The sequence below is a fragment of the Rhinichthys klamathensis genome, unplaced genomic scaffold (assembly GCF_029890125.1).
Source record: "Rhinichthys klamathensis goyatoka isolate OS25496 unplaced genomic scaffold, OSU_Roscu_1.1 h1tg000343l_1, whole genome shotgun sequence".
Classification (NCBI taxonomy): Eukaryota; Metazoa; Chordata; class Actinopteri; order Cypriniformes; family Leuciscidae; genus Rhinichthys; species Rhinichthys klamathensis.
In genome coordinates this window covers 779,865-807,844 of record NW_026606857.1, presented here as the reverse complement: position 1 = coordinate 807,844, position 27,980 = coordinate 779,865, and the positions used below count along the sequence as shown (strand labels likewise).

Here is a 27,980-nt window from a genome sequence, read left to right as displayed (position 1 = left end):
TAGCCTGAGGGGACACTCTATTACTAAAAAGCATGTTTCTCTCACAAACAACTAAGCAAGTGCGAACTCTCCCTCAAGTGCTATTCGATTTTTCTAATTTATTTATTTTTAGTAAAACATTGCAAAAAGAGATTTTAACAACTGTTTGATCAAAATGCTAATTATGTATCGATCTAAAAAAAAGAGCTATTTCCCTCTTTATCTAGTACTCAATAATCATTATACAGCAGCCGTAGGCAGAAGAAGTTCTGTAGAGTGTTACGGGTTTAAAAATTAATTTGCACATGATCCAACTATATTACATTTCACTGGGGGTCAAGAGTGACCCAAGCCACTAGAGACTGAATAATAAAACCTGGTTCAGCTCACACTGGTGTGACACAATAAAGTGATGATAAGCAATAAATGCTATTCATGTAAATATGAGTTTTTTTCCAAACCAGCCACAACACAGTAAAATCTCATTTGATCAGAATCTCACCAGTTTCCAGTTTACCAGTGATGCCTTCTAAACACAAAGTAGCCATATAAACACATTCAAACAGTGGAAGAGAGAGAGAGAGAGAGAGAGAGAGAGAGAGAGAGAGAGAGAGAGAGAGAGAGAGAGAGAGAGAGAGAGAGAGAGAGAGAGAGAGAGAGAGAGAGAGAGAGAGAGAGAGAGAGAGAGAGAGAGAGAGAGAGAGAGAGAGAGATGGGGGGAGGGGGGAAGGATAATGCTAAACATCAGATTTTTTTCAGTACACTGAAAAAAAGCCCTTCAGCATCTGGCAAAAAGATGGACGAATGTCCCATGTATTGTACCCGAGTTGTACTTGTCTCAAGGGCAGGAATAAGAGAGAATGGACAAAAAGTTCCCACACAGATGGCAGAATTTATGGGGACATGCTGTCTCTAAATGCATTGCTCTCTTAATGTCTCGTTCAATCATTAAAAGCAGAATGTTGAACTTGTTCTTTAGTGAAAGGTCAGACAGTTTGCAGGGTAAGCACTCTTTACTGTACTAAACGCTGATACATCCATCACAGATAGTAAAGGTGTGTCAGTGTTATTTCAATATTATTCGTATACTATTGTATACTAAGCTATTTAATAATATCTTGAATTAGCTTTTATTTTTTTATTCTAATTTTAGGAATTTTGTTGTGGGCTTTTATCATTTTTATTAGTTTTATTTCTATATGGCTTTATTTAATTAATTTGTAATTTCAGTATTTCAAATTGTCAATTTTTTTTCTAAGTTTAATTCTAAGCTTTTTTACGTGTAATTTTTTATTTATATTTATATTACATTCCAATTTTATTTTAATTATTGAAAGCCATTTTTAATAGTTTTAGTTAACAATAACAACATTATTGTTAATAATATTGGTATTTACATTTGGTCATGTCCAGTCGAGGAAAAAAACAAGTATAAATGCCCTCCAAGATGAATAGCATTTATCCCAAAAGGAGGTGGTTTGGATGCATGTAAGACAGTTGGCTGTTTAGCCCACATGTAAACGTTGACTAAGTGTAAATGGGCCAACACTTGATAAAATCTGCATTGCAACTGTAAAAGTCAGCATATCTTAATGTTTACACGTAGACGTAGATATTTGTGTTTGGCATACTGACAAACACTACTATACAGTAGAATAATGAAAACGTTTCAGACGAATGGAAAGTGCGTTGTGTGAATTTAAAGTGGTGTCATTCTGTGGCAACTGCTTTTGACATGTAGAGGGTATTTCTCAGAACTTGGCACGAGACTTCAAGGAGAGAGCTGGAAAGACCTCCACAAATTTAGGAAGAGTGGTTTCCCTCAGTAAGCATTCTGGCAAGAACAAGCGAGAGGGAGCGATGAAGACACTGCCAGCACTTTTCACTCTGAAATTCATTTGGAGACTGAATGGGCAGCAAAGAATGACTATAGATCAGCAGTCACTGGACCATCCATTTAGCCTTAGTCATCACATCTTGAGCTGTTTTGTAGTTGTTTATGTTGTACACCGAAAACCGTCAATCCGTATTAAAGCCGAGACTGTCATGCAACGCTCATTGCGCTGTCCCAGGTACTGGCTACAACATAGAAATGGAATACACGGCTAGAATGGAAATGACCATGACAAAGGGATTCCTAAAATAGGTGGAGCTTAACAGCCCAGACATTATTTCTCTGTCTACAATCAGTTTGCAACTTATATATAGCCTACAATAACTTTGAGGGGGTTTACAAAGGAACATCTATAGAAAAATTAGCAATCGGTTGAGGTGTGTCTTGCCGGATTATCCCAGATTATCATTTATCCTAACAGAAAGGACCAAGGCCCGGATTCATTGACATGGCTTGGACTAAGCCATGGATTAGGCCTTAGTTCAATTAGGGCATTTAAGTAGCTTTTATAAACGTGCTTAGAAAAAAACAAAGTCACTTTGTCAAAGTCATTTTGTCTTTAGTCAAAGTCACAAAGTCATTTTGCTACACACTCAAAAGTACTTTTTCTTCACAAAAAGAGTAGGCCTACATACTTTTAGGGCGTATAAGTAGGCGAATTGGGACGCAGCCTAGGTTTAAGCCTTGTCTGTGAAACCAGCGGATAATGTTTATTTTGTGCTAGGTATTAATATGTGTCTGAGTAACTTGTAATGTTATTTTCATGGTAACTGAAATATTATTAAAAGGCTTGTTGAAACGTAGGCTATCAAAACTGTTTATTAGGCATGTAGCTGCCTACAATAAGCATCAAAGGGAAGTTTGATTCCATTTTGTGACATATAGGCCTATCGAAAGTGAAATAGCTTCTCAAACTAGATAAAAAAGGTAGGGCGGGAATTGATTGGATTGTTGTGGTTTGCTATTGCTGTGATCTCATGTGGTGACAGGTTGTCCCGCCCTCGCGTCAGCAAACACGTCATCAGAGAGGAGAAGAGATGCTGCTGGTGCAAGAGGGAAAGGAATTTATTTTGATGAAAGATTATGAAGTTAAAAACACATAATGATGTGTACGGATAAATTATTTATAGGCTAATAGCTAAAAACCTAGGCTATAGATGGCCTAATTTTGATTTAAAGCCTCGACCTTTAGGATTTGGGTCAAGCCTCAGTTAGAGAGTATTAATTAGACCCCATAAAGGTCTAAGTACTCCCGTCTTATTCTTCAATTTCAATTCTTTTTCTACTTTGAAGATCGTCAAGTGTTTTTATTCGGGTGTAAATTATCATCCAGATCACCGCTGGAACTTGGACAGCGTTGTCACGTGGAGCCTGTTACTTTTCTCAGCGATATGAGGACGGCCCAATCACAAACGTTTGTGATTACACAATAAGGTATTTTATTTAGCCTTTATACAGCTGTTGTTATTACTGACCTCCGTTATATGACAGATATAGAATATTGATAGAATATCTGGAATTTATAGATTAAAAAAAATAGCTTGGAAATGTTCTTAATGAACTAAAATTTGAATGCGGTTTAGAGAAATTATGGCTTTGTGAGCCACCGAGCGCCCCCTGGAGGAAGAAACATTATGCCCCACTGTTAATAGTGACGAATGCCGTCCAATGAGCTCAGACAGTCTCCTCATGTCGACTTTTCTGCGGCAAGTACGGAGTTTAGATACAGTGCTGTTCTGCACTGATGCGGGAATAAAGACGGCCACCAGTCGTCAACGTTAAACACAAAGACGCAGACTTATAAGTTTAATAATCATTTGAGTAAATGGGATTCAACGTCTTCCGAACAGAATGTAAAGAATTCCTTGAAGGATGTGGGGAATTGAAGGCTCGTGCGCTGCGCTGTTATTGTTTTTGGCTTATATCTCCGTTTCCTCGGTTAACGCCGGTAAGTTTGCGTGATTGTCTTCATTTAGTCAGGAATGTAATTTGTATATATGGTCATTGTTGGGCTTTTGCGCGAGACATAGAAAAAGACACGAAACCCTGTTACACTATGTTTGCATGAATAAACAGAATGGCAACTGTTTTATCCTAATATTACAAACAATATGCATAATAAAAAGCATACCGATATGTTCACATTGGCAGAGAACAGACAGGTTGCGGGTATGAGATGAATAAATGATGCGCTACTACCTGTTCAGCCCTTCATTGGGAAGCACAAGACGCTCGTGGGTTTCCACTGTTCATTCAGACTGCATGTAAATGCTGTGAACAATTCATGTGATCCTAATTGATTCTGATCACAGAGACAGTAGAAACCTGGTCGGTAGACAGAGATTACTGTAGATCACATTTGAGAGCTCTGGGATTTTGGGCATTTGTCTGGATGCATGCAGACACATTATAGATAGAGGCTACTGAATGCATTTGTTAAATGGCTAATGATCTGATAACTAGTACAGCTAAATAACTACAGCAGAATAATGGTTACTTTGTCAAGGTCACAAATTCACCCCCTTCAATTGTATTTGCATTTATCTTTCTCCATTAATTTAATCTTTCTAAACAATATATCATTTCATCGCCTATCAATGTTTTGTATTAGTGTGTTTTTTTCTCTGTATAGTCTAAGAATCATGGTATTCTGTTTTTTTTTTAAACCTATAAAACAATAACTGGTTTCACTTATACAAAATATGTATGTGCAGGCAACATCAGATTGTCTGCGATATAATTTGTTGGATGGTTCAGCTGTTAACTATAAGCCTACTGTTAGTTAAACAGCTTGGAAAGGATTTACAATGATAATTTACCCTTTTAAAAGTGCTGTATAACTCAGTTTCTCAATATGAAAGCTGAGATATATAAAGTGCCAATACTTTTGTTTGACAAATGTACTATGGCTACCACAATTAATGCACATTCATCTTGTACATTTAAATATTCATAATAACTGGTCCTAATGAGTAAGTTTTAAGCATTTTGATTCACATATGGTGTGTGTGTTTTAAGTTTCACTTTTTTTTTTTTGTGGTTACATGAAAATGAGTGGATCACCTGACACCTAAAAATGCTAAAAGTAAAAAGTATCGGCAGTAATTTGAAATGACTCAGAATTTGCTAGATGTCATGCTGCTTGCTTTATGTGGATGTGTAACACCAAATATGCACTATTATTGTGATTATTGTACAATGTAGATAGATTTGTTGACGATTTAATGGATGAGGGCATTGAATGTTGTGTTGCTCGCATTCTGTGTGTAATATTAGATTAAAAAAAAAAAAAAATGCAGCAAATGGCAATTCTGCTGTCATTTTTACCCAAGCCAGAGACATTTACTGTGCAAGTTTGGAACTGTTCACCAAACACTTACCCTATTCCACCTTTTTTTTTCTTACCAAGACATAATAGCCCAAGATCATTAGCTGTTTTTAAATGATCAAAACAAAATGACATTAATCTGATAAATCGGTGTATCATTAATAATAGCCATCAAGAAACCTATAGGATTGCATGCGTTCCATTTACCTCAGAGGAGGGATGTCGGTAACACTTTAGATTAGGGTCCACTTGTCACTATTAACTAACTATTATCCATGGCTTTTGCCTAATTACTGCTTATTAATGGTTAGTAAGGTAGTTGTTAAGTGGATGTAGAATATGGTGATGCTGAATAAGGCATTCATTTGTGCTTTATAAGTACTAATAAACAGCCAATATCCTAGTAATATGCATTGTAATAAGCAACTTAATAGTGAGAATTGGACCCTAAACTAAAGTGTTACCGGGATGTTGATGTGCTGAGCAGCCATATTGGATTCTGAAGTCGGGGCTGTTGCACTTCCCCCGAGTTTCCCAGTCACAACTCCGACTTGAGGAGGCGCTCCACTCAAAAGTTCCTATATGGGGACTAGGACTTTCCCACCTCGGAGGACAAATGGAACGCACCATTGAAGTATGCATGAAATGGATGTTTCCTCCCTATTGTAACGTAAGGGAAATGGCTTTTCAAACAAGAAAAAATGTATAGGGCGGGACTTGATTTTGTGCTCCGGGAACCGATTGGATCATTGTGGTTTGCTATTGCTGTGATCTCATGTGAGTGACAGGTTTTTGGTGCCCTTGCGTCAGTAAACGGCATCATCAGAGAAGAGAAGAGATGTCGCTGCAAAAGGGAGGGGAAGTTATTTTGATAAAAAATTACGAGGGCACATTAAAAAAAATGATGGTGTGCACGGATATAGCATTTATAATAAACATTGCAATGTTCCATATAAAATACTCATTTTTAATTTTGATTTCATGGTGACTTGAAATGCATGGTTTTCTAGAGGAAGTCACCTGTGAGTTTATTCTATAACAGTTGTTTGGTAAAGGAGGGCAGTCTGCTAGAACAGTCTACTATTTCACATCAGTAGCACCTGTTTTGACATTCTGAAAATTACAATAGTGTAGAAACACACAACAAAGGCTCTTTTATCAAAAAAGATGCTGTGAAGTGATATGGCCAATCCATATATCTTGTTGAAATAAGAGCGCAGCGTGTGCTACATGATTACAGTGCTGTTCTGAGCTGCTAATGTGTAACATTATGTACAGATTAACTGTAATAGACATCCACAGCGCACAACACACACAAACAGACACTAATAAAGCACACCGAACCATTTTCACTCTGCTTTTCTCTTTGTTGTCTAGAGAAGCAACAAAGCCTCTGTCCATACATCTTTATTCTGAGGCATTGGCAGTGATGCAGGACGGAGGAATATTAATGAAGAGAGCCAGTGACATTTCCACACCATTATGAAAAGAACACGGTTTCAAACACCCTTTCTAATACAGAGAAGCAAGAGGAAGCAGGTGAAACAAACATGTCGGAGAATAACTGATCAACTTTAAGGCTGCATGACGGTTTAGTCTTATTACAGGCCTGTTGTATTTTGTTATGACGCTTGTGATGAAAGGGAGAGGTGCCCACGCAATGTGCAACGCGGAGTTCCTCGCTCCTCTCGCATGTTTGTTTCATCTGACAGTGTCAGGCATCTCATCAAAGCTATGGGAGGACATTGCGAATATGTAATGAGTCTGATGTTGTTTAGTGGGGCCAATCGCCCCTGTGCGTTGCATATTAGAGCAAATCTATCATTTATCACTCTGAGATTCGGTGTTTGATGCATTAAGACTAGGGATGTCAGTCAATGAAAGATTTTAAATGCATAAAATTGATGAATTAATCACAATCACATAACTAAATATTGAATTGACAAAAGCCCCCAAATAGGCAGGCACTAAAATTCAGTATATTGTTTGTTATTTGTCTTAAGTGTATTTTGGTGAGGCGCATGAAGCCTGAATTGCTCATTGGTTTAAAGCTGTGATGCAGTAGTTAGTGCATAGGATATTAATACGTTGAGCTATGGTGCTCAGGTCAGACTCAAAGCTCTTTATATTGTGAAATTATGTTTATGTTGCTGCCTTATGCTAAAGTGCTTTAAATTACTTTTTTTTCTCACATCAATCTGGACTCCATACACTATAATTACAAAGCAAAAAACTGGAATAATTAAGACTTCTTAATGTTTTTGTCTTTTATGCCCACCGAGGCTGTATTTATTTGAGAAATATTGCTCAATATTATTACAATGTAAAATAACTACTCATTCTAATATGCTAATTTGGTGCTCAATAATGATCAGTTATTATTGGTGCTCTGTTATTAATAATGGTCATCTATGTTGAAAACAGGTTTTGATAATTTTTTTCCAGGATTTCTTCGATTTGATAAAAAGAAAGGTAAACGAACAGCACATGCTGTTTTTATTAATGCTTATATGGCGCAGTCGGCCTACCGTGTCAGGTTGTCTCACAGCAGTCTTATGGAGAAAGACGACCCAGATGCAGGATGACCAAGGGATTGAATTTGATTGACAAGGCACAATAGGGATGGTTAAGAGTGAGGATGATCCAAACAGTAGGACAGGGCAGTCAACAGGAGAAAAATCGAGGAGATGGAGAAGCACCAGATAATGACTGTAGATCAGGCAGTAGCTTGAGGAACCAGAGGCTGGAAGCTGTATCAGTCTCACTGCCTGGTCTTGAAAGCAGCAGTCAGGATGGAGGACAGGAACAGACACACCAAGATAACAACAAGAAAAAGCAAAACAGAAATAAAAACTGACTCAGCACAGCGACTACAGAAAATAAACTAATTTAACTGAAAATAGAAAATAATAAAAATGATAAAAAGAAATACTAGGAATAAATAACTGAAGCTACAAACAGAGAAAGGCAAAATCAAAATAGAAACCAAAAAATAAGGCTTGAGAAACCTAGAGCAAAAGACTGGAACTAGACTAAAGCAAATTCAAAAGAATAACATGAACAAACTAGAACTGGCAGGAAACACTGTCTAAAAGATCAGTACAAGCAAGATTCTCATCCACTACATACACATGCACGAACCAGCAGAGACATGAGGGAAAGGAGCACAATATAAAGGGACCAGAGCACATGAGGAGCAGTTGAGCACAATTAGTGAAACAAGGACCAGACAAGGACTAAACAAGCGGGCGTGGTATCGGGGAAACAAGGAGGCGGGACAAGAGGAGCACATGGCCAACACAAACAAGCCATGTGCTCAAGCACAAGACAAACATAGAAACATTGAACATGGACAAGACTCCTTTCAGAACAATGCCGCTCCTTTCATGTTTATTTTACGATAAACGATACGTTTAATGCTTCTCCTTCCCTGAACTTGAACTTTGTTAGTTACGTTTGATCACTTAAATTCACATTATTTTATCTAGTTCTAATGAAATAATGCAACTGTGCAAGTACTGACTTATTACTCATATGGGTCACTTTATTTGACGAATTAAAGTTGTGGGCTAACGCAGCACTGTTTTACTTGGTCAACAACACAATCATACTAAAATACATTTGAGTGTGTTGAAAGTTATGTTAAAATGTTACTCTGCGTTCGCTCGGTGGCTGGTATGAGACACTTGTTTCCCGTTGCAGTAAGCTAGATCGATATTAGAATATCATTAAAAGCTGGATGACTTGTGTTGCTAAATGGCATGCAATTAATTTCTAAATATATTTTATGTTGGAGAAAATGTTGTATAACTGCTAAAAATTAAGCTCTTTCTGATTATGCTATGTTAGCCTCTTGACAAAATAATGTTGTCTCTGAGTCTGAGGCATGGTACAAACACGTTACACATAAAATTAGCATGGTGGATTCTCACTGCATGATATTACTCTCACAAAAGAGCATTGTCAAGAATTTCTGAAAATAAGAGGCGGTCAGGTGGAGTGCAGACTCCAAGCTAAGATGTTATTAGATGCTGGAGGGCTGCAGTTTGCATCGCTTCCTCTGAGTTCAAGACAGGCCATGGGTGTGTGGATCAGAGACTGGGATTTTAATCTCAAGGGTTTAATATTCTCAGTCAAGGTCAGCCTGAGCTGTGAAACCACTTATAGACTTCATATAAAACTGCCTCCTATCATCACTGAATTGTTTACCAGAGGCTCACTTTTTACTCTCCATAATAAGGGAGATTTACTAAATTACTGTAGAATACTACAGTAAGAAATATTTTCACAGGTCAATGAAATAATGAAACATTTGGTTTAAGCTGCTAGTTTCTTCTTTTTTTTCAGACTCATGATCTGATTTTAAAAAGCTACAGTACCTGATGGCCTTATATAAACAAACAACAAATCTTTGCATTTACTCTGAAACTATATGGCAACCTCTCCATCAAATTTGCTTCATGCTACTATATTTTCATTGTGACAGAGCTTCAACTCCTGACCAAAACTTACCCCGATAAATATCCCTCTAAGGCTTCATGTGGGACAGCAGTGCTAAGTTAAATATTTACGAGGACTGCCATGTCCAGGGACAGAGGACGCAGTCAAGCCAAGCCAAGAGATTCACCTCATAGCCTTGGCTCCCTAAACCCACCTGACTGCACAATCCTCTGACACAAGACAACCAGAACAAAAAACTCTTGCTTCCTACAAGGGCGACTAGCAAACATGCATGAGTTCAATGTGACATGTTGAAAAATGAATCAAATTAACTTTTCCAAAGGGCCAGTATTCCTAAGCAGTGCTCATTGCAAGATTGCCGGTTGAGTGAATGCCTTGAAAGTCTATACATTCAAAACACGTTTGTCTCCGCAGACAGGCTAATACACTTTAGGTTTGGTGTCTGGCTGCAAGCCAAGGACCTATAGAGCATTCACATGAAGCCCATTACCTACCGATGGGATCCAGAAAGACTGAATGAACGTCTTCTGCCTGTCCTGAGGTAACATTAATTAAGTATGTGTTAACATGTATGGCACCTCAACTCTTCAGTAGTGGTAACAAATATATTTAAGGCAGCTTGACCTTCATTTTTAAGAAGGTAATTTAAGTAAAAGGCTTAATTAGGTGAAACGCTGGTGTTGAAGACTTTTGGAAAACATCCAAATAAAAGGCACATTATAAAACGCATCCATTCATTAAAGGTGAAGTGTGTAACTTGAGTGATGCTGAATAGAATAATAATGATTTTTGCCATTTAAAAAAAAAAAAAATTCATAAATACTCTCACGGTCAACCTACAAAAGGCTTGATTATATTTTCTCAGAATTTCTAACTGGAAACATTGAAACATGTTTAAAGGAATAGTTGCCCAAATATGAAACTTAACCCTCATGTCATTCCAAACCCTAATGCCTTTCTTCCATGGAAACCAAAAGGAGTCACCGGGAGCTTAAAATAAGACCCCAATAAAGTAAATAAAAGTGGTTCATACGACTTTATACACTATATTAGAGTCTTCTGAAGTCATATGATAGTTTTATGTGAGAAAGAGAAGTTGTTATTCACTGAAAATTGTCAAACTTCAGCATATTCAAACTTAACGTCACTGTAAGTGATTTAAATATTGGCCAGTTCCTTACACTATTTTCTGACTTCAAAAGACCAGTGATATTTTAGTATTATTTATATTATATTATATTATTTATTAATATTTTGAATGATCTTGTATTTGTATATTTTCATGTATAAATTGAAATTTTGAAGTGAACTAACCTTTTGCACAACAAGATTTCTTGAACCATGAATTCTGGGATGCGAATGAGCACCCCACAGCCAAGTTATGTTTCTTAATGCATGTTGCATTCCTCCCCTATTTAAAGTGTAATATACGACTGTTCCAAACACATCCTGCCCAGTGGGAAACATATTGTGTCCTCAGGGATGACTGGCTTTCTCTGTCTGTCATCCCCTTTAAATACACAATTTCCCATGTGCAGGGTGTGAATTTGTTACACTGTGATGGATGACGTTAACCAGACAACCATTTCACTCTGTAGTCAACAAACATTACTGATGATTAGATCTTTATGCACCGATTTAAGCAACGCCATATTATCATTCTGACAAGTGATGACACACAACACAACTTCTGACATCTTCGCTGCAATACATTTCCATTTAATTCATGAACAAAATGCCCAATGGCCAAACAGCGGCTGCATGGCTTTGTGTGCTCTACGCTGTGCCAGGCCATTTTCTTTGTTTGATGACCATCAAAGACAAAGATGCTGGTTCAGATAGCAATCTAAGAGCTACCACACAGTAAATAAAAGTTAAGAGCAGTGGAAATATTGATCTAGAGCAAACATGGAGCTGAGCATCAGTGCATTTCCATTAGCCAAACCGCACTTTTCATTTCAGTATTAGACAAAATAGCTAGAGAATGACATAACAAAGACGTTAACCGAGACAGAATGAATCATTTGTTTGGTAAATAATTTCATACTCACATCATAACCGCCAAAGACAACCAAGATGGTCTTGCTGCAGACATGCATTTTCTGTGACGTCATATGAACTGTAAATAAGTTGTAAGGGTAATATTGCATAAGAGTTGTTGTTTCGTTAAAGTATGTGTACAAAACATAAGCTAGCAATTTCTGCATAACTATGCATGGCAGACTAGATCTGCAACGCACACTGCTGCTGTTGCTACAGAGCAAGTATGGACACGCTGCTGTGAGCATGTAACTTGCGCTACCGTTGTATGAATTGACATACAAAAATCCTGTATCAGATCTAGGCAGGTGGAGCTGGGGAGGTAGACTCTGATGGCATGCTGCAGGACCAGCTTACTGAAAACATTGAGCCAGAATATTTAAATGTTGAGCAAGCAATCTCATTGGCTGCAGAACCAGCAGAGGTCAGTCAGTTTGTGCCATGCAGTAAATGATATATATACTGTATATATATATATATATATATATACAGTATATATACACTCACCGGCCACTTTATTAGGTACCCCATGCTAGTAACGGGTTGGACCCCCTTTTGCCTTCAGAACTGCCTCAATTCTTCGTGGCATAGATTCAACAAGGTGCTGGAAGCATTCCTCAGGGAGTTTGGTCCATATTGACATGATGGCATCACACAGTTGCCGCATATTTGTCGGCTGCACATCCATGATGCGAATCTCCCGTTCCACCACATCCCAAAGATGCTCTATTGGGTTGAGATCTGGTGACTGTGGAGGCCATTTTAGTACAGTGAACTCATTGTCATGTTCAAGAAACCAATTTGAAATGATTAGAGCTTTGTGACATGGTGGAAGTAGCCATCAGAAGATGGGTACATGGTGGCCATAAAGGGATGGACATGGTCAGAAACAATGCTCAGGTAGGCCGTGGCATTTAAACGATGCCCAATTGGCACTAAGGGGCCTAAAGTGTGCCAGGAAAACATCCCCCACACCATTACACCACCACCACCAGCCTGCACAGTGGTAACAAGGCATGATGGTTCCATGTTCTCATTCTGTTTACACCAAATTCTGACTCTAACATCTGAATGTCTCAACAGAAATCGAGACTCATCAGACCAGGCAACATTTTTCCAGTCTTCAACTGTTCAATTTTGGTGAGCTCTTGCAAATTGTAGCCTCTTTTTCCTATTTGTAGTGGAGATGAGTGGTACCCGGTGGAGTCTTCTGCTGTTGTAGCCCATCCGCCTCAAGGTTGTGCGTGTTGTGGCTTCACAAATGCTTTGCTGCATACCTCGGTTGTAACGAGTGGTTATTTCAGTCACTGTTGCCCTTCTATCAGCTCGAACCAGTCTGGCCATTCTCCTCTGACCTCTGGCATCAACAAGGCATTTCCGCCCACAGAACTGCCGCTTACTGGATGTTTTTTCTTTTTCGGACCATTCTCTGTAAACCCTAGAGATGGTTGTGCGTGAAAATCCCAGTAGATTAGCAGTTTCTGAAATACTCAGACCAGCCCTTCTGGCACCAACAATCATGCCACGTTCAAAGTCACTCAAATCAACTTTCTTCCCCATACTGATGCTCGGTTTGAACTGCAGGAGATTGTCTTGACCATGTCTACATGCCTAAATGCACTGAGTTGCCGCCATGTGATTGGCTGCTTAGAAATTAAGTGTTAACGAGCAGTTGGACAGGTGTACCTAATAAAGTGGCCGGTGAGTGTATATACAAAACAAAATAATCATTATCTTTTCGACAATCTTTTTTTTTTTTTTTTTTTACATCCTTTTAAGTTTCATTAGGAAAAATGAGCAAGAAGGATCTTTGCTGTTGCAAAGTACACACAACATTACACTAGCACATAGCGTAGTTTGGCAAACACTCGCATTTTCTGCAGTCTTAATATTCTTGTGCATAAATAAGGGACTATAAAATGAGAGAGGTCTTGCAGTGTGTCACATCAGTACCTTTTATCCATTTATGTCTTTTTTTGTGTCTCCTCAGACAGTTTATCTGCTCCGCTCAATGTGACCATCAAAGCATTGGAGGGGAACTCAGCGATAGTGACATGGGAGATTCTGGAGGGAGACCCAGTCATTGGGTTTGCCATCACCCAGCAGGTACTGAACCAGTTTATGGTCCATTTCAAATCCTTACATGTGCAAAACAGGGGGAAATCACCTCATAACTCAAGTTTAATGAGGCAATATCATGGAGGCATGCTTGTGTAAGCATGTTGGTTATGTGTCAATGTAGACTGGTCTGCTTTCTCTTCAAGGGCACATGCTGTTGATATTTTAGATGGCCTTGAGCTTTCTGTAAATGTTTTATGCATGCATGCATTAGTGTGTGTGTGTGTGTGTGTGTGTGTGTGTGCAGATTTAAGGAAAGCAGTCACTGTGGAGACCTCAGTAATAAGGACTGCAGTGACCATCTGCTGGAGTACAAAGCCATTACAGCTTGTCACCAATGAGCAAGACAGAGTTTCTGCAGTGTGTGTGTGTGTGTGTGTGTGTGTTAATTTTATCTCCTCATGCATTTCTCATGCCACTTATCACAACTATGGGATGATTTCACTAAGTATTGCGGTGATATCACTGTTTATTAGTGCACACTATAAATCTGTTCTGACAATGACATCATCTATGTGGGTCATTAGTGAATAAAACATTATTAAAGTAAACATTAAACAGCATTTGATATCTTTTTTTACTAAGATACACGAGTGAAACAGATGGATCAGTCTTAAAGTACTATTCAGTTTTGATATTGATGCTGTATCAAAAGGAGAGATAATCACATATATTTTTCAGTCAGGTGTTAATTTTTAACTGTTTTTGCCATTTATTTTGCATGAAAAATGAATGCTTTATAAGCTTTGAAGTGGAAATATATTGGATAGGAACTATTTTTCCTTTCTCTCATTTTCTGAGTGAAACGGTGAAAGATACATGCACAAACAGAGCGGACAGAGGAATGAAAGATAAACTTTATCTGGAGATTCATGAGATTGTATTTGGGGTGAGGTTTGCTACTCATTTATTTATTTAATTTGAAGTTATTAAATGCATAGAACAAAAAAGTGATTATGCTCTGGAATAAATTAAACTAAGCAAAACCCGATTTTTTTTCCATTAAATGTTAAAAATAATGGCTTTCAAATCGAATGTTACATGGCTACAATTACCCATTTTATCTTCCAAAAAAGAAAGAAAGATAGCTTGGTGTCAGGGTTATATTTAATTTCTTGTGTTTTGTTTAAATTATTCTTCCTGTTCTTGTTTGCCTGTGTTCTGTTTTCCTAGTTAGTTTCCTTGTTTGTTAATTAGTTACACACACCTATTTCTGTTTTGCTGATTACCTCTCCCCATGTATTTAAGCTCTGAGTTCTTTCTGTTCAGTGTTTGGTCTCGTTTGCATTTATGTGTTGTGGTTGTAAGTTATTTCCTAGTTATTTTCCTGCATGTTTATCTTGGATTTTGTTGAATAAAAGGACTAATGTGAACTCTAAATCAGTGTGCGCTTATACGGGCACACACCCCGTGACAGAAGACCGTTTGCCTTCTCTGCTCAGAGCAAAGTAATAACAATCTCGAGGACCATGCCAATGACTTTCTAGACCTGCCGTGCCTTTCCAATTTCCCCGACTGCTCCCTGTGTGTATTTTTTCGAGCAAGCTTAAATGTGCGGAGTAAGGCATGCCTACCTGGTGTTGGTTTTCCTCGAGAGGATTTCGCCACGTTTGTGGAGTGGGTGCAGGAGAGGAGGACGTCACCAGATCTTCCGGTCACCAGCTCCACCTAGCCAAGAGAATTCCCTGGCTCCGCCTTCAGCCACAGAGCCCATCACTCCACCTCGGCTCGTCGACCAGTTGGCTCCGCCTTGGCTTCTCTCTCTCTCGGCTCCACCTAGGACCGTCATCCTTGCTGCTCCACCGGGCTCCCTTGTCCCTCAGGCTCCACCTTGGTAAGTCGTCACTCTGCCTGCGCCACGGACTTCCGGGCCTTCAGCTGCACTTTGTCCCTCCACCCCTACGGCTCCGCTTTCCCTTGGTCCTCAGTCTTACCGACTCCACCTCAGTCCACTGGCACCCTGGCTCCACCTCGGAAGCTCGTCGCTGTGGCTCCACCTAGGTCTTCAGAGCCATCGGTGTTACTTTGTCCCATCGGCTCTTTGGTTCCACCTGGTTCTTCACCTCCATTGACTCCGTCTCCGCTTGTCATCACCCTGGTTAAACCTGCTAAGTTTCCTCCATGACCCCTCCCTCTGTCGACGCCATGGGCCTTCGTACTGGCTGTGGTCTGGGTCCCCGCCAGGCTCCTCCTGCTCCTGGCTCCTCCCACCGTCATCACCGCCTTGGTCTCTCGCACCTGAGTTGGACTATTAATTATAGTTACGTCGCGAGTATGCGCCTTTGCGCCTTAATGTCAGGGTTATGTTAAAGGGATACTCCACCGTTTTTTTCATATTAAACTACACTCACCGGCCACTTTATTAGGTACCCCATGCTAGTAACGGGTTGGACCCCCTTTTGCCTTCAGAACTGCCTCAATTCTTCGTGGCATAGATTCAACAAGGTGCTGGAAGCATTCCTCAGGGAGTTTGGTCCATATTGACATGATGGCATCACACAGTTGCCGCATATTTGTCGGCTGCACATCCATGATGCGAATCTCCCGTTCCACCACATCCCAAAGATGCTCTATTGGGTTGAGATCTGGTGACTGTGGAGGCCATTTTAGTACAGTGAACTCATTGTCATGTTCAAGAAACCAATTTGAAATGATTAGAGCTTTGTGACATGGTGGAAGTAGCCATCAGAGGATGGGTACATGGTGGCCATAAAGGGATGGACATGGTCAGAAACAATGCTCAGGTAGGCCGTGGCATTTAAACGATGCCCAATTGGCACTAAGGGGCCTAAAGTGTGCCAGGAAAACATCCCCCACACCATTACACCACCACCACCAGCCTGCACAGTGGTAACAAGGCATGATGGTTCCATGTTCTCATTCTGTTTACGCCAAATTCTGACTCTAACATCTGAATGTCTCAACAGAAATCGAGACTCATCAGACCAGGCAACATTTTTCCAGTCTTCAACTGTTCAATTTTGGTGAGCTCTTGCAAATTGTAGCCTCTTTTTCCTATTTGTAGTGGAGATGAGTGGTACCCGGTGGAGTCTTCTGCTGTTGTAGCCCATCCGCCTCAAGGTTGTGCGTGTTGTGGCTTCACAAATGCTTTGCTGCATACCTCGGTTGTAACGAGTGGTTATTTCAGTCACTGTTGCCCTTCTATCAGCTCGAACCAGTCTGGCCATTCTCCTCTGACCTCTGGCATCAACAAGGCATTTCCGCCCACAGAACTGCCGCTCACTGGATGTTTTTTCTTTTTCGGACCATTCTCTGTAAACCCTAGAGATGGTTGAGCGTGAAAATCCCAGTAGATTAGCAGTTTCTGAAATACTCAGACCAGCCCTTCTGGCACCAACAATCATGCCACGTTCAAAGTCACTCAAATCACCTTTCTTCCCCATACTGATGCTCGGTTTGAACTGCAGGAGATTGTCTTGACCATGTCTACATGCCTAAATGCACTGAGTTGCCGCCATGTGATTGGCTGCTTAGAAATTAAGTGTTAACGAGCAGTTGGACAGGTGTACCTAATAAAGTGGCCGGTGAGTGTATGTTATTCCCTTAACTAAGACGAGTTGATACATACCTCTCTCGTCTCAGTGCGTGCACTCAATCGCTCTGGTGCGCGAGACACTTTGATAGCACTTAACTTAGCCCAGTTCATTCATTAGGATCCAAACAGAGAAGCGACCAAACACCTCTACGTTTTCCCTATTTAAATACAGTTACACGAGTAGTGTAACTCGACCAAGAATGGTGACACAAAATAAAACGTTACGCTTTTCTAAGCGTGTAAAGTGGATTACTATAATCTATGGCGGAATACCACAGCAAGCGCTTGGGAGCACTTCGACTCGGCGCAGTAATATCATCACTCTGGAGAGGGAGAGGGGGAGAGGATTTTTCATGAGAGATGATATTAATGCGCCGAGTCGAAGTGCTCCCAAGCACTTGCTGTGGTATTCCGCCATACATTATAGTTATCCACTTTACACGCTTAGAAAAGCGCAACGTTTTATTTTGTGTCACCATTCTTGGTCGAGTTATACTACTCGTGTAACTGTATTTAAATAGGGAAAACGTAGAGGTGTTTGGTCGCTTCTCTGGTTGGATCCTAATGAATGAACTGGGCTAAGCTAAGTGCTATCAAAGTTGCTATCAAGACAGAGCGATTTAGTGCACGCACTGAGACGAGAGAGGTATGTATCAACTCGTCTTAGTTAAGGGAATAACATAGTTTAATATGAAAAAACGGTGGAGTATCCCTTTAAGTTTCTTGTGTTTTGTTGTTATTTTCCCTGTTCCCGTTTGCCTGCGTTCTGTTTTGCTGATTACCTCTCCCCATGTATTTAAGCCCTGGGTTCTTTCTGTTCAGTGTTCAGTCTCGTTTGCGTTTATGTGTTGCGTTGTGGTTTTAAGTTATTTCCTAGTTATTCTCCTGCGTGTTTCTCTTGGATTTTGTTTAATAAAAGGACTATTGTGAACTCTCCATCGTCGTGCGCTTTGTTAAAGCCACTCTCCCCATGACACCTGGACGGAGTGGTGAAAATAAGAGGACTTGGTGACGTCAACCAAAGAGGAAAGTTGTTGTAGACACAGAGCAAAATATTACATACTGATTATATATTACAATGAATTGTTTTTATCTCTGGAATAACATACACTGATGAATTATTCACAATTAGACCAGGAACATGCATTTGAAAAAGTTAATAGGATGAATTTTGATTTCATGTTGACTTAGATGTGTGTGGCATCAACCACATTTATCCTTGGATTATTAGCATAAGCCTCTCAATATGATTATTTCTTTCTAATTTTGATTTTTATAGAAGAAGGACGTTCGTATGCTGCGATTCATCCAGGAAGTGAACACCACCACTCGTTCATGTGCATTGTGGGACTTGGAGGAAGACACAGAGTACATTGTGCATGTGCAGTCCATTAGCATGAGCGGCACCAGCCCCCCGAGTGAACCTGTTCTCTTCCGCACTCCCAAAGAGTCAGAGAAACTGGCCTCAAAAAGCCCAGGTAACTACCAAAATAATATTTTTGGACAAAATAATCCATAATACCATATTAGTACCATAATATTTTTTGAAGCACTTCAGAGGATTATTTTGGAAATTGCATCTTAAAGTACTAAAGCACTTAAAGTAAAAGCATCGTAAAGAGTTAACATCTTGCAACTGCGAATTTATTTTGCATATTCACAATGTAATTTCTTGCAGGACCATTAATTATGTCATAATTTACTCACCCTCATGTCGTTCCAAATATGTACGACTACTTTCTTCTGTGGAAAAACAAAAGTGTTTCGTTTTTCTTTTTGGAACAATATGCTTGTGAATATAATACAAGTGAATAATGTACAGCTCCAAAATATCCTTAAAAGTAGTTATATTCCTCATGCACCATATTCCAAGTCTAAGCGATTCACACAAAGGAGGCAGTAACATGTGAAATGCTGAAATACAAAGTTTAAAATTGTTCAGAGGAGTACAGGTACTGAGAATACTAGAGAAAAAACTGGAATAGAGATGAAATTCACTGCATTTTTGACTGAATATTTTGACGTCAGCTGTAGTTCTTTGTGGTGTGTTGAGAGGAGAAATTGCAAAGTCTGATTCACGAACAGATCATTCCTTTTAGGTAAGATCTTTCAGTAAATAGATTGATCCAGTTCACAAAACTGGTCTGAATGATTCAAACTTTACGAATGTATGAACCACATTTTTAACATTTCTCTGGTGATTTCTCTGGCTTGAAATCTCTACTATCCATTTATTGCAATTGTATTAAAAACTGACTAGCATATTAAAAAAAAATGTCTCCTTAATGTTTCAAGAAAGAAAGAAAGAAAGCAGCACATATTCAGAACAACATGATGACAGAATCTTTAGCTTAATTTAGCTTATATAAATTATTATATACAGAGATACAATACTGATATCTTTGTACAGTTGAAAAAATAGATTCGTTTGAAAGATGACTAAACGGTCAAATCATTTCCGTAGATGGAAAAAAGCCACAGCAGGGAGGTGGTTATACAACCGCTCTAAAAATGGTGTGGTGTCATAATTCAGGGCATGAAGTGCTCACTTTTGTGCGTTTTACCAATGCATTTTCTGTTAAGGAGCTTGTCTTATCTAGAGCAACACACAATACAGCCAATTTTCATGTTGTGTAATCCATTTCGATGACCTACTTACTTGGACAAACATCTGCCGGGGAGGATTGTGTTCCTGAAACACTTGCTATTTTATGGGTGAGTGTCAGTCCTTGGCACTGGACTGTGTTGATGACATTTAGTGTCAAACCATCAGTTGTGCAGGTTAGAGTCAGGGCAGGAGTTTGCACTGAGTTATAACCTCAGACATTAGTAAAATGTCAAATGATACCTCTTCATCTTACACATCTATGTTTTTTGGGGAAAAAAGCAACTATGATTTAGTTTCAAAGAATGGTTCTCATAAAGAAGTGTGAAAAATAAGTGATACATTTATCTTATTTGCTATCATTATATGTACACTACTGTTCAAATGTTGGGGTCAGTAAGATTTTTTTTATGTTTTGAAAGAAGTCTCATTCTCAATAAGGCAAAATACAGTAAAAACAGTAATATTGTGAAATATTTTTACAATTTAAAATGACTGTTGTCCATTTTAATGTGTTTTTAAAATGTAATTTATCATCATTTTTTCAGTCTTCAGTGTCACATGATCCTTCAGAAATCCTTCTAATATGCTGATTTTCTCCTCAAGAAACATTTCTCATTATTATACGTGTTGCGTGAAGAACGTGATAATTTTTTTTTCAGGATTCTTTGATGTTTAGAGCGTTCAAAAGAGCAGCATTTATTTGAAATAGGAATCTTTTGTAACATTATAAATGTCTTTATTTTCTTTACTTCTTATCCTTGCAGAATACAAGCATTAAATTCTTCTTCTTCTTCTTCTAAAAAATAAAAAAATGAAAAAAATCACACTGACCCCAAACTTTTGAACAGTAGAGTATAACAAAAAACAATAAAATAATAAAATAATAATATTTTGTATATGTGCCCTGCTCTCCAAATATTGATTTAGACAACTATTGATATTGACAACATTTCATAGGTTTATGCCACTCAAAATAGTACAATATTAAAATACTGTTAAGCATTATACAGTATAAAATACAGTGGGGTAAAAAAAAACTAATTTAAACCTGAATAATTGAAAATTTAATTAGAAATGAATAACATTTTAGTATTTTAACCAATTTAAAACAAAAAATTGATAACACTTTACAATAAGGTTTTATTAGTTAACATTATTTAACTACATTAGTTCATTAGTACATTGGTAAAACAAAATAAAAGTTGTATTTGTTAATTAGTTAATGCACTGTGAAGTAACATGAAGAAAATATGAACAGCTGTATTTTTTATTAACTAATGTTAACAAAGATGAAAAAATACAGTTACACAATGTGCTCATAGTTAGTTCATGTTAATGTTAACAAATGAAACCTTACCGTGTTACCGAAATATTTTATATTCTGAACTATTTCTAGGTCAGATGGTCTTCCTTCCATTTTATTTTAGCAACATTCTAAACAAAATTATAAAATCTATTAAAAAATATAATTGTTATGCTAATAATATATTATTTTTAGGGCTGGGCAACGATTAATCGCGATTAATCGCATCCAAAATAAAAGTTTGTGTTTACATAATACATGTGTGTGTAGTGTGTATACTTATTTTGTATATATAAATACACACACATGCATGTATATATTTAAGAAATATTTGCATGTATACACTTTATATATATTTATATAATTAATATTATATATACATATAAATATTTGATATATTAATAACACATTTTTCTTAAATATATACATGCATGTGTGTGTATTTATATATACAAAATAATTATACACACTACACACACATGTATTATGTAAACACAAACTTTTATTTTGGATGCGATTAATCGCGATTAATCGTTGCCCAGCCTTAATTATTTTATAAAGTTGTATAATAATATTTTATTTATATAAAAAATTCTTTTGATAATATTTTTCACAAGTGATCTCTGACTTTTGGGACTCACTGTAAAAATAAAAATTACAAACTGGCCTGTAGATTAATCTATTGTTGTATTTAAAGGACACTAGTGTCATATTCATTAAGGTATAAAGTTCCCTTTTTCAGGATCCATCTTAAATCTGTTAACTCTGCACTAATGCCATTTGTGATGGATCAGGCGTAGAAATGTGCTTAGGCGCAGCAGAGAGTAGTTTACAGATGGCTAATTTTTAGCTGACGCATGTGTCAGTTAGATAGCAAGAGCATTTGCAAAAAACAGTTTAATCATCAGGCATTAGTGCTCATGTTACACTCTAATTAAGTGATCACCATCACACTTCACTAAATACCAGAGCTAATAAACACAGGCAGTTAAATCTTCCTCTCCGCTGGCCTCCCCTCTCCATCGCTTCAGGGTGGCTTCGTGTTTTTTTGTTTTTTTTACTGGACTCACGACATGTATTGATGTTGATGGTGAGCTGAAAAATGCCTCAACCTTTCCCCTGCACTCAAACGCCTGAGACATCCAATAACATTTCAGTTTCACCTAAAGGGTATCGAGTTTTTCCTCAAAGAAAGTAGAGGCGCACAAAGAGACGAGTGTAACTTCTCCCTGCAGTCATTATGAAGCACAACTCTTCTGCTCCTTCAGATAAGCAGGACGTTGAAGAACTTGGCTTTTCCCTCTGCGGTTAATCAGTGAACACAGACCAGTTTCTTTTACATAACAAGGCTTTAATTAGAAGACACTTTAAATCTTCAGCTAAGAAAGTGACCCCTGAGGTCTTCTCCCAGTGAGAGGAGAGCTCAACCCTGAAGTGATCCTCACAGACATCCGCTTCGACTTGGTTTTTATGAATTGAATTGTGTTTTTTTGACATGAAACATAAATAATAAATATATCTGAGGCAGAGAATATGGTTTGCTTTAGGCTCCGCTTCATATCCTCTTGAGGCTAATTAAAGAACCCTCGAAAATGGTTTTAATTCCTTAAATAATTCTACTGTGGTTTTGCGTGTTGTCACAGTGCCTGTGCTTTGATAACTGCAGAAGTGTGCTTGTTTTCTGACTATATGAGTGAATGAACTGTGTTTGTTTGAATCCACACAGATGAAGTGACCATGGAGGAGGTTGGCCAGGCCGCCCAGCTCAGGGCTGGAGAGCTCATTATCATTGTGGTGGTTCTCGTCATGTGGGCAGGTCAGAATGTGACCAATGATCAAACAGTTTGACCAATGATCAAATGTTGACTAGACAAATTCACATTGGCTACATTCACACAGCAATATATATATATTTCAAATGTGGAAATAGCCCATGTGAATTTCTCATAGAGAGAGAGACTCTAGTCTCTCTCTCTCTCTCTCTATAGTGATACTTAAAAGTTTGTGAACTTGCAGAATCTGTGAAAATGTGAATAATTTTAACAAAATAAGAGGGATCATACAAAATGCAGGCTATTTTTTATTTAGTACTGTCCTGAATACAACATTTTACATAAAAAATGTTTACATATAGTCCACAAGACAAAAAATAGCTGAATTTATAAACTTTTTTTTTTTTTTATAAAAACAGGATAAGATGTCTTAATTTTTCTTATTTTGTTTAAATATCTTTTTATTTTATTTTGTTCGGCCCTTCGGAAGCAACAGAAGATACTTGAATGTTTCCTGGAAGGCATATTAAGTACAATTTACCTTGGTCTTCAAATTCAAAAAGTTTTCACCCCCCGACACTTAATGCATCGTGTTTCCTTCTGGAGCATCAGTGAATGTTTGAACCTTTTTTTATAGTTGTGTTTGAGTCCCTCAGTGCGAAAAGATGAATCTCAAAATCATACAGTCACTGCTGGAAAGGGTTCAAATATGCAAAAGATGCCAGACAACTGGAGAATTTGCAGGACCAAAATGATTTTTCGGAAGAACATTGGGCAGTTTAACTGCTCAGGACAAACAAGAGACTGAAGAACATCCATCACAAAAACAAAAAAAACAGTTGTGGATCATCCAGATAATGACACAGTATATAAACTCATTTTTATAAATTCAGCTATTTCTTGTAGACTTATATTTAAACATATTTTATGTAAATTATCTTATTCAGGAGACAGAACTAAATAAAAAAAAAACATGCATTTTGTATGATCCATCTTATTTTGTTAAAATTATTCACAATATTCTGGAAGGGGTTCACACATTTTCAAGCATCACTGTATATATTCCATACTTTTAGAAAGCTTTATTATATATAATTAGATATTTTTAAGATATTCAAATATTATTCTAACAAATATTCTGAAATTATTAATTATATTATTAAAAATGATAAAAGCTATAAATATTACCATTTCCACATCAGAAAATATATTTTTACTGTATGTTTTTTAAGGTTTTTTTTAAGTTCTCGCTGCTATGATTTTTGCTCAAAGTGAGGAATGTTTTTGTGACTCCCATTTGATTTAAGTCACAGTAACAATTATAATTACTTTTATGAAGAAGTCATTAATGTTAAAGTCATTAAGATTACATAATGCTTAACGTATCAGTAGTTCATAAACATTCAGATATGAAGACAAGTTTGTCACTATAATTTTTTTAGAATAAAGTTGAATAACTTTTGAATATTGTGTGCGTGAGTGTGTGTATGTATACAGTAGTTAATTCATACATTTAAATTTAGTTAATTACATTTCTAACTCTTGCGTCTACATTTGCAATGGGTTTTGATCAAATTGTCATTAAATGTTTAAGATCTCTAGTCTGTGGTCATAAATGTGGTCCATGCTAGAGTGGAGAAAAGACAAGAGCGTATCTAAAGTTATGATTGGGTCTTAAAGAGGCTTTTTCCTTATCTTTTTATAATCCTCGTCAAGTCTTTTAGAAGATGAGGGAATGAATCATCAGACAGGACAGTACTAGCACAACTTAACCCAAGGCCGCAGTGCAGCTCATCATCCTGTTCTAGTCCAGCTATAATTTGTATGTTATTATTTTGGGCAGAATCATGCTGCAATCCATCATTTCATTTTTTTCCTTTCCTTCTTTCGACAATGTCTCATCCATCACCTCCACTCTTCCAAACTGTCCTCAACTCTCCAAATCCTCTTTTATTTGTGCACAGGTGTGATAGCTCTGTTCTGCCGCCAGTATGACATCATCAAAGACAACGAGCCCAACAATAACAAGGACAAAGCCAAGAACTCTTCCGAGTGCAGTACCCCAGAGCACCCTACGGGGGGACTACTGCGCAGCAAGGTCTAATTCAGCCTTCCCCTGTCGGCAATAATAGGCTTTAGCCTCAGGACAGGTATGTTGGTTGATTGTGTGCTTGACTTAATCGAAAGTGTAACATATCGCATTATCGCCTTTTGTTGTTTCGTAGTATTTAAGATAGGTATTATACAAACCATGTATGGTTCCCATGGTTAAAAACATGGGAAAATGTAAAGTACTTGCAAGGCAGCGCTGTATTGACATTTCTCAATCTAGTTCAGGTTTGTTCTAATCCGCTAAACCAAACACCGGTTACTGTACATTCAGTCTCATGTGTGCCATCCTTTTTTTTTTTTAAATACTTTTTTTCTAAATAATATACTCCACAATGTACACTACCATTTAAAAGTTTGGGGTTAGTAAGAGTTTTTTAGTAAGACATTTATAATGTTACAAACGATTTCTGTTTTAAATAAATGCTGAACTGTTATTCATAAAATAATCCTGGAACAAATGTATTATGGTTTCCACAAAAACTGATAATAATAGGAAATGTTTGAATGATTTCTGAAGGGTCATGTGACACTGAAAACTGGAGGTAATGATGCTGAAAAACACAGGAATTAATTACATTTTAAAATATAATCATAAAGAAAACATTTATTTTAAAATGTTATAATATTTCAAATATGACTGTTTTTACCGTAAACCATTTTTACTTTACATGATAAAAAAATAAAATAAAAAATGCATCTTTGGTGAGCATGTTACCAACAGCAATGATGTCATCAATATTTGCATACCTACCTGCAAGTGGTCAACTTCCTCACATCTATTAGCATAATGAATTGCAATTTTTGTATGATTTCGTCTTACTGGCATATACAGCATTTAATTATTTTAGCAAAGTGGCTCTGTTCCAAAAGCTAGTTAGCTTTTCTCGCTGCCTATACATTTAATGGCAGCATGCTAACTGAAATGCAACCTAATAAGTGACTTCTCCTCATGTGACGCACACAAGAGACTTGACTATCCCTGTCACAATGTGCATACTATCCATCCTAAATAGTATGTGAGACTAAAATAAGTGTGTCCTAAAGCATGGTATGTTGAAAAGAGTGTGGCAATATTTTCCAGATGGTCTACAATTTCTGGTAGATTTTCGAAGTGTGGATCTGTGCACTCTAACGGCTAATATTGCCCACAACCCATTGTGATTTGGAGGAGGATTTGGTTCAGAACTACAAACCCGAATATAAAAACTACAAACATGGCAGATGTGGGAGGCGGGAGACCCCTTGAGGCCAGGGAAATGAGGTTTACACCACAGCTCTTACTGGCCTACGTCCGTTACATGTACATACTTCTAGGGCGAAGTATAAGTAGGCGAAGTGGCATCACGCAGTAGAATTTGACGTTAGCATGTTGCTAAGCTAATGGCATTATAATCTAGTAAGAATAAATATACATAACACAAAATGACGGATTAAATAGTTCATTTTTAATCATTAAAATATTTGTAGCTATCTTTTAAGAATTTTTTTTTTTTTATAATTGACATTACTCTCACTTTGTCTAGCATCTTGTATTTGTAGGATTGGTCATCAGTCACAAAGCATTCTGGGATTGCCTTCTTTACAAAGGATACATGCAATGCTAATATAATTATGCTGCCTATACCTTTTAATAATAATAATAATAATAATAATTCATTACATTTATATAGCGCTTTTCTCGGCACTCAAAGCGCTATACATAGTAGGGGGAATCTCCTCAACCACCACCAGATTTTAGAACTGTATTTGCATTACTGAGTAATAGACCAACATCGATTGTTCCATGAAGAACCTTTAACATCCATTAAACCTTTCATTTCCACAAGTAGTAGTGGGAAAAGGTTCTTTAGATACTAAAAATGTTCTTCACAAACCGACAAAATTGGTTCTTTTAAGAACTGTTCACTGGAAATGCCATCACTGCGAAAATCACCTTTTGGAACATTTATTTTTGAGTGTATGGTGCCTTAAAATGCAGTTTACTAGATTTTGGAACAGAGTGTGTGTATTGATTCCTGTGTGTAGCCGACTGACAATAAGAGAATAAGCTAGCCTAAAGCTTGAACATTGTTCTTTTGCTGCCTTGCAAGCACTAGTAGTAATTCCTTGAGGAAATGCAAATCTTTTGGTCTTTTAACTCTCATTTTGTTTCGTCTTCCCAAAAGTGCTCCGAGACAAAACAAGTAAGCCATCAAATCACAAAGTTGTGAAGCCCACCTCTCATCCTCAATCAAACAACCTTTAAGTATTCCCATCGACCAACATGAACTCTTTGGTGCTTGTCTGTTTGGGACATTGAGACAAACTTGAGGATGAAATGGACAGGATGGTTCCAGAACTGCAATGCTGGAAGTTTCAGCCGTTTGAAGTGAGTTGTTGAGTTTCGATCTACAGCTGCCTCAGCTGAAGGACTCAAACCCTGCTGTGAGCTGGAAGACCAGAGACGTCGTGCCACCAGGAGTGTCTTTGGCTCCTGTGTAGGCTCGCAGAGATAAGGAGAAACCTGCCACCCCGTATAAACCTTAAATAAACCAGGAAGCTGCGTTTGAAAAATGCTCTTCCTTCTTTTTCACGATCTCACCGTCATTATCAGCTCTGAACCAGGATCAGGTCTCTGACAGGGGTGACATTATGATATTTCACTTCACTATCTCTCCATACTTGTCACTATCTCTTGTATTTGGTTCTTTCTTTTCACACCTAGATTTGTTTTGTTTTCTTTACTCCATTATCCGCCCTCCAGCAGCCAATCACGCACCGTCTAATTTGATGTGGTGTAATTGGTGCGGTAGGATCTTTTTTCTCAGCA

General features: G+C 37.8%; 1 protein-coding gene across 3 annotated transcripts; it reads left to right on the top strand.

Annotated features, from left to right (window-relative positions):
- The first annotated feature begins 3,530 nt into the window (after nt 1-3,530).
- fndc5b (fibronectin type III domain containing 5b) lies at nt 3,531-27,744 on the top strand. 3 transcript variants are annotated; one of them, XM_056272684.1, is made up of 7 exons: nt 3,730-3,821; nt 6,579-6,740; nt 13,693-13,808; nt 18,656-18,854; nt 23,014-23,103; nt 25,024-25,209; nt 27,337-27,744. In XM_056272684.1, exons 4-6 carry the CDS (start codon nt 18,671-18,673, stop codon nt 25,161-25,163), a joined length of 414 nt encoding a protein of 137 aa, XP_056128659.1. In that variant the 5' UTR covers nt 3,730-3,821; nt 6,579-6,740; nt 13,693-13,808; nt 18,656-18,670; the 3' UTR covers nt 25,164-25,209; nt 27,337-27,744. The 3 variants fall into 3 exon arrangements, with proteins under 3 accessions (XP_056128658.1, XP_056128657.1, XP_056128659.1); XM_056272682.1 differs by lacking the exon at nt 6,579-6,740 and having other exon boundaries at nt 3,534-3,821; XM_056272683.1 differs by lacking the exons at nt 6,579-6,740; nt 13,693-13,808 and having other exon boundaries at nt 3,531-3,821.
- Nucleotides 27,745-27,980: the final 236 nt, after the last annotated feature.

Excerpts from the sequence above, each read along its gene's own strand:
- fndc5b (XM_056272682.1), top strand. The coding sequence starts at position 3,746 with ATGTGGGGAATTGAAGGCTCGTGCGCTGCGCTGTTATTGTTTTTGGCT. Across the intron at positions 13,809-18,655 it reads GGTTTGCCATCACCCAGCAG|AAGAAGGACGTTCGTATGCT; the intron begins GTACTGAACCAG and ends TGATTTTTATAG. Across the intron at positions 23,104-25,023 it reads GGTTCTCGTCATGTGGGCAG|GTGTGATAGCTCTGTTCTGC; the intron begins GTCAGAATGTGA and ends ATTTGTGCACAG.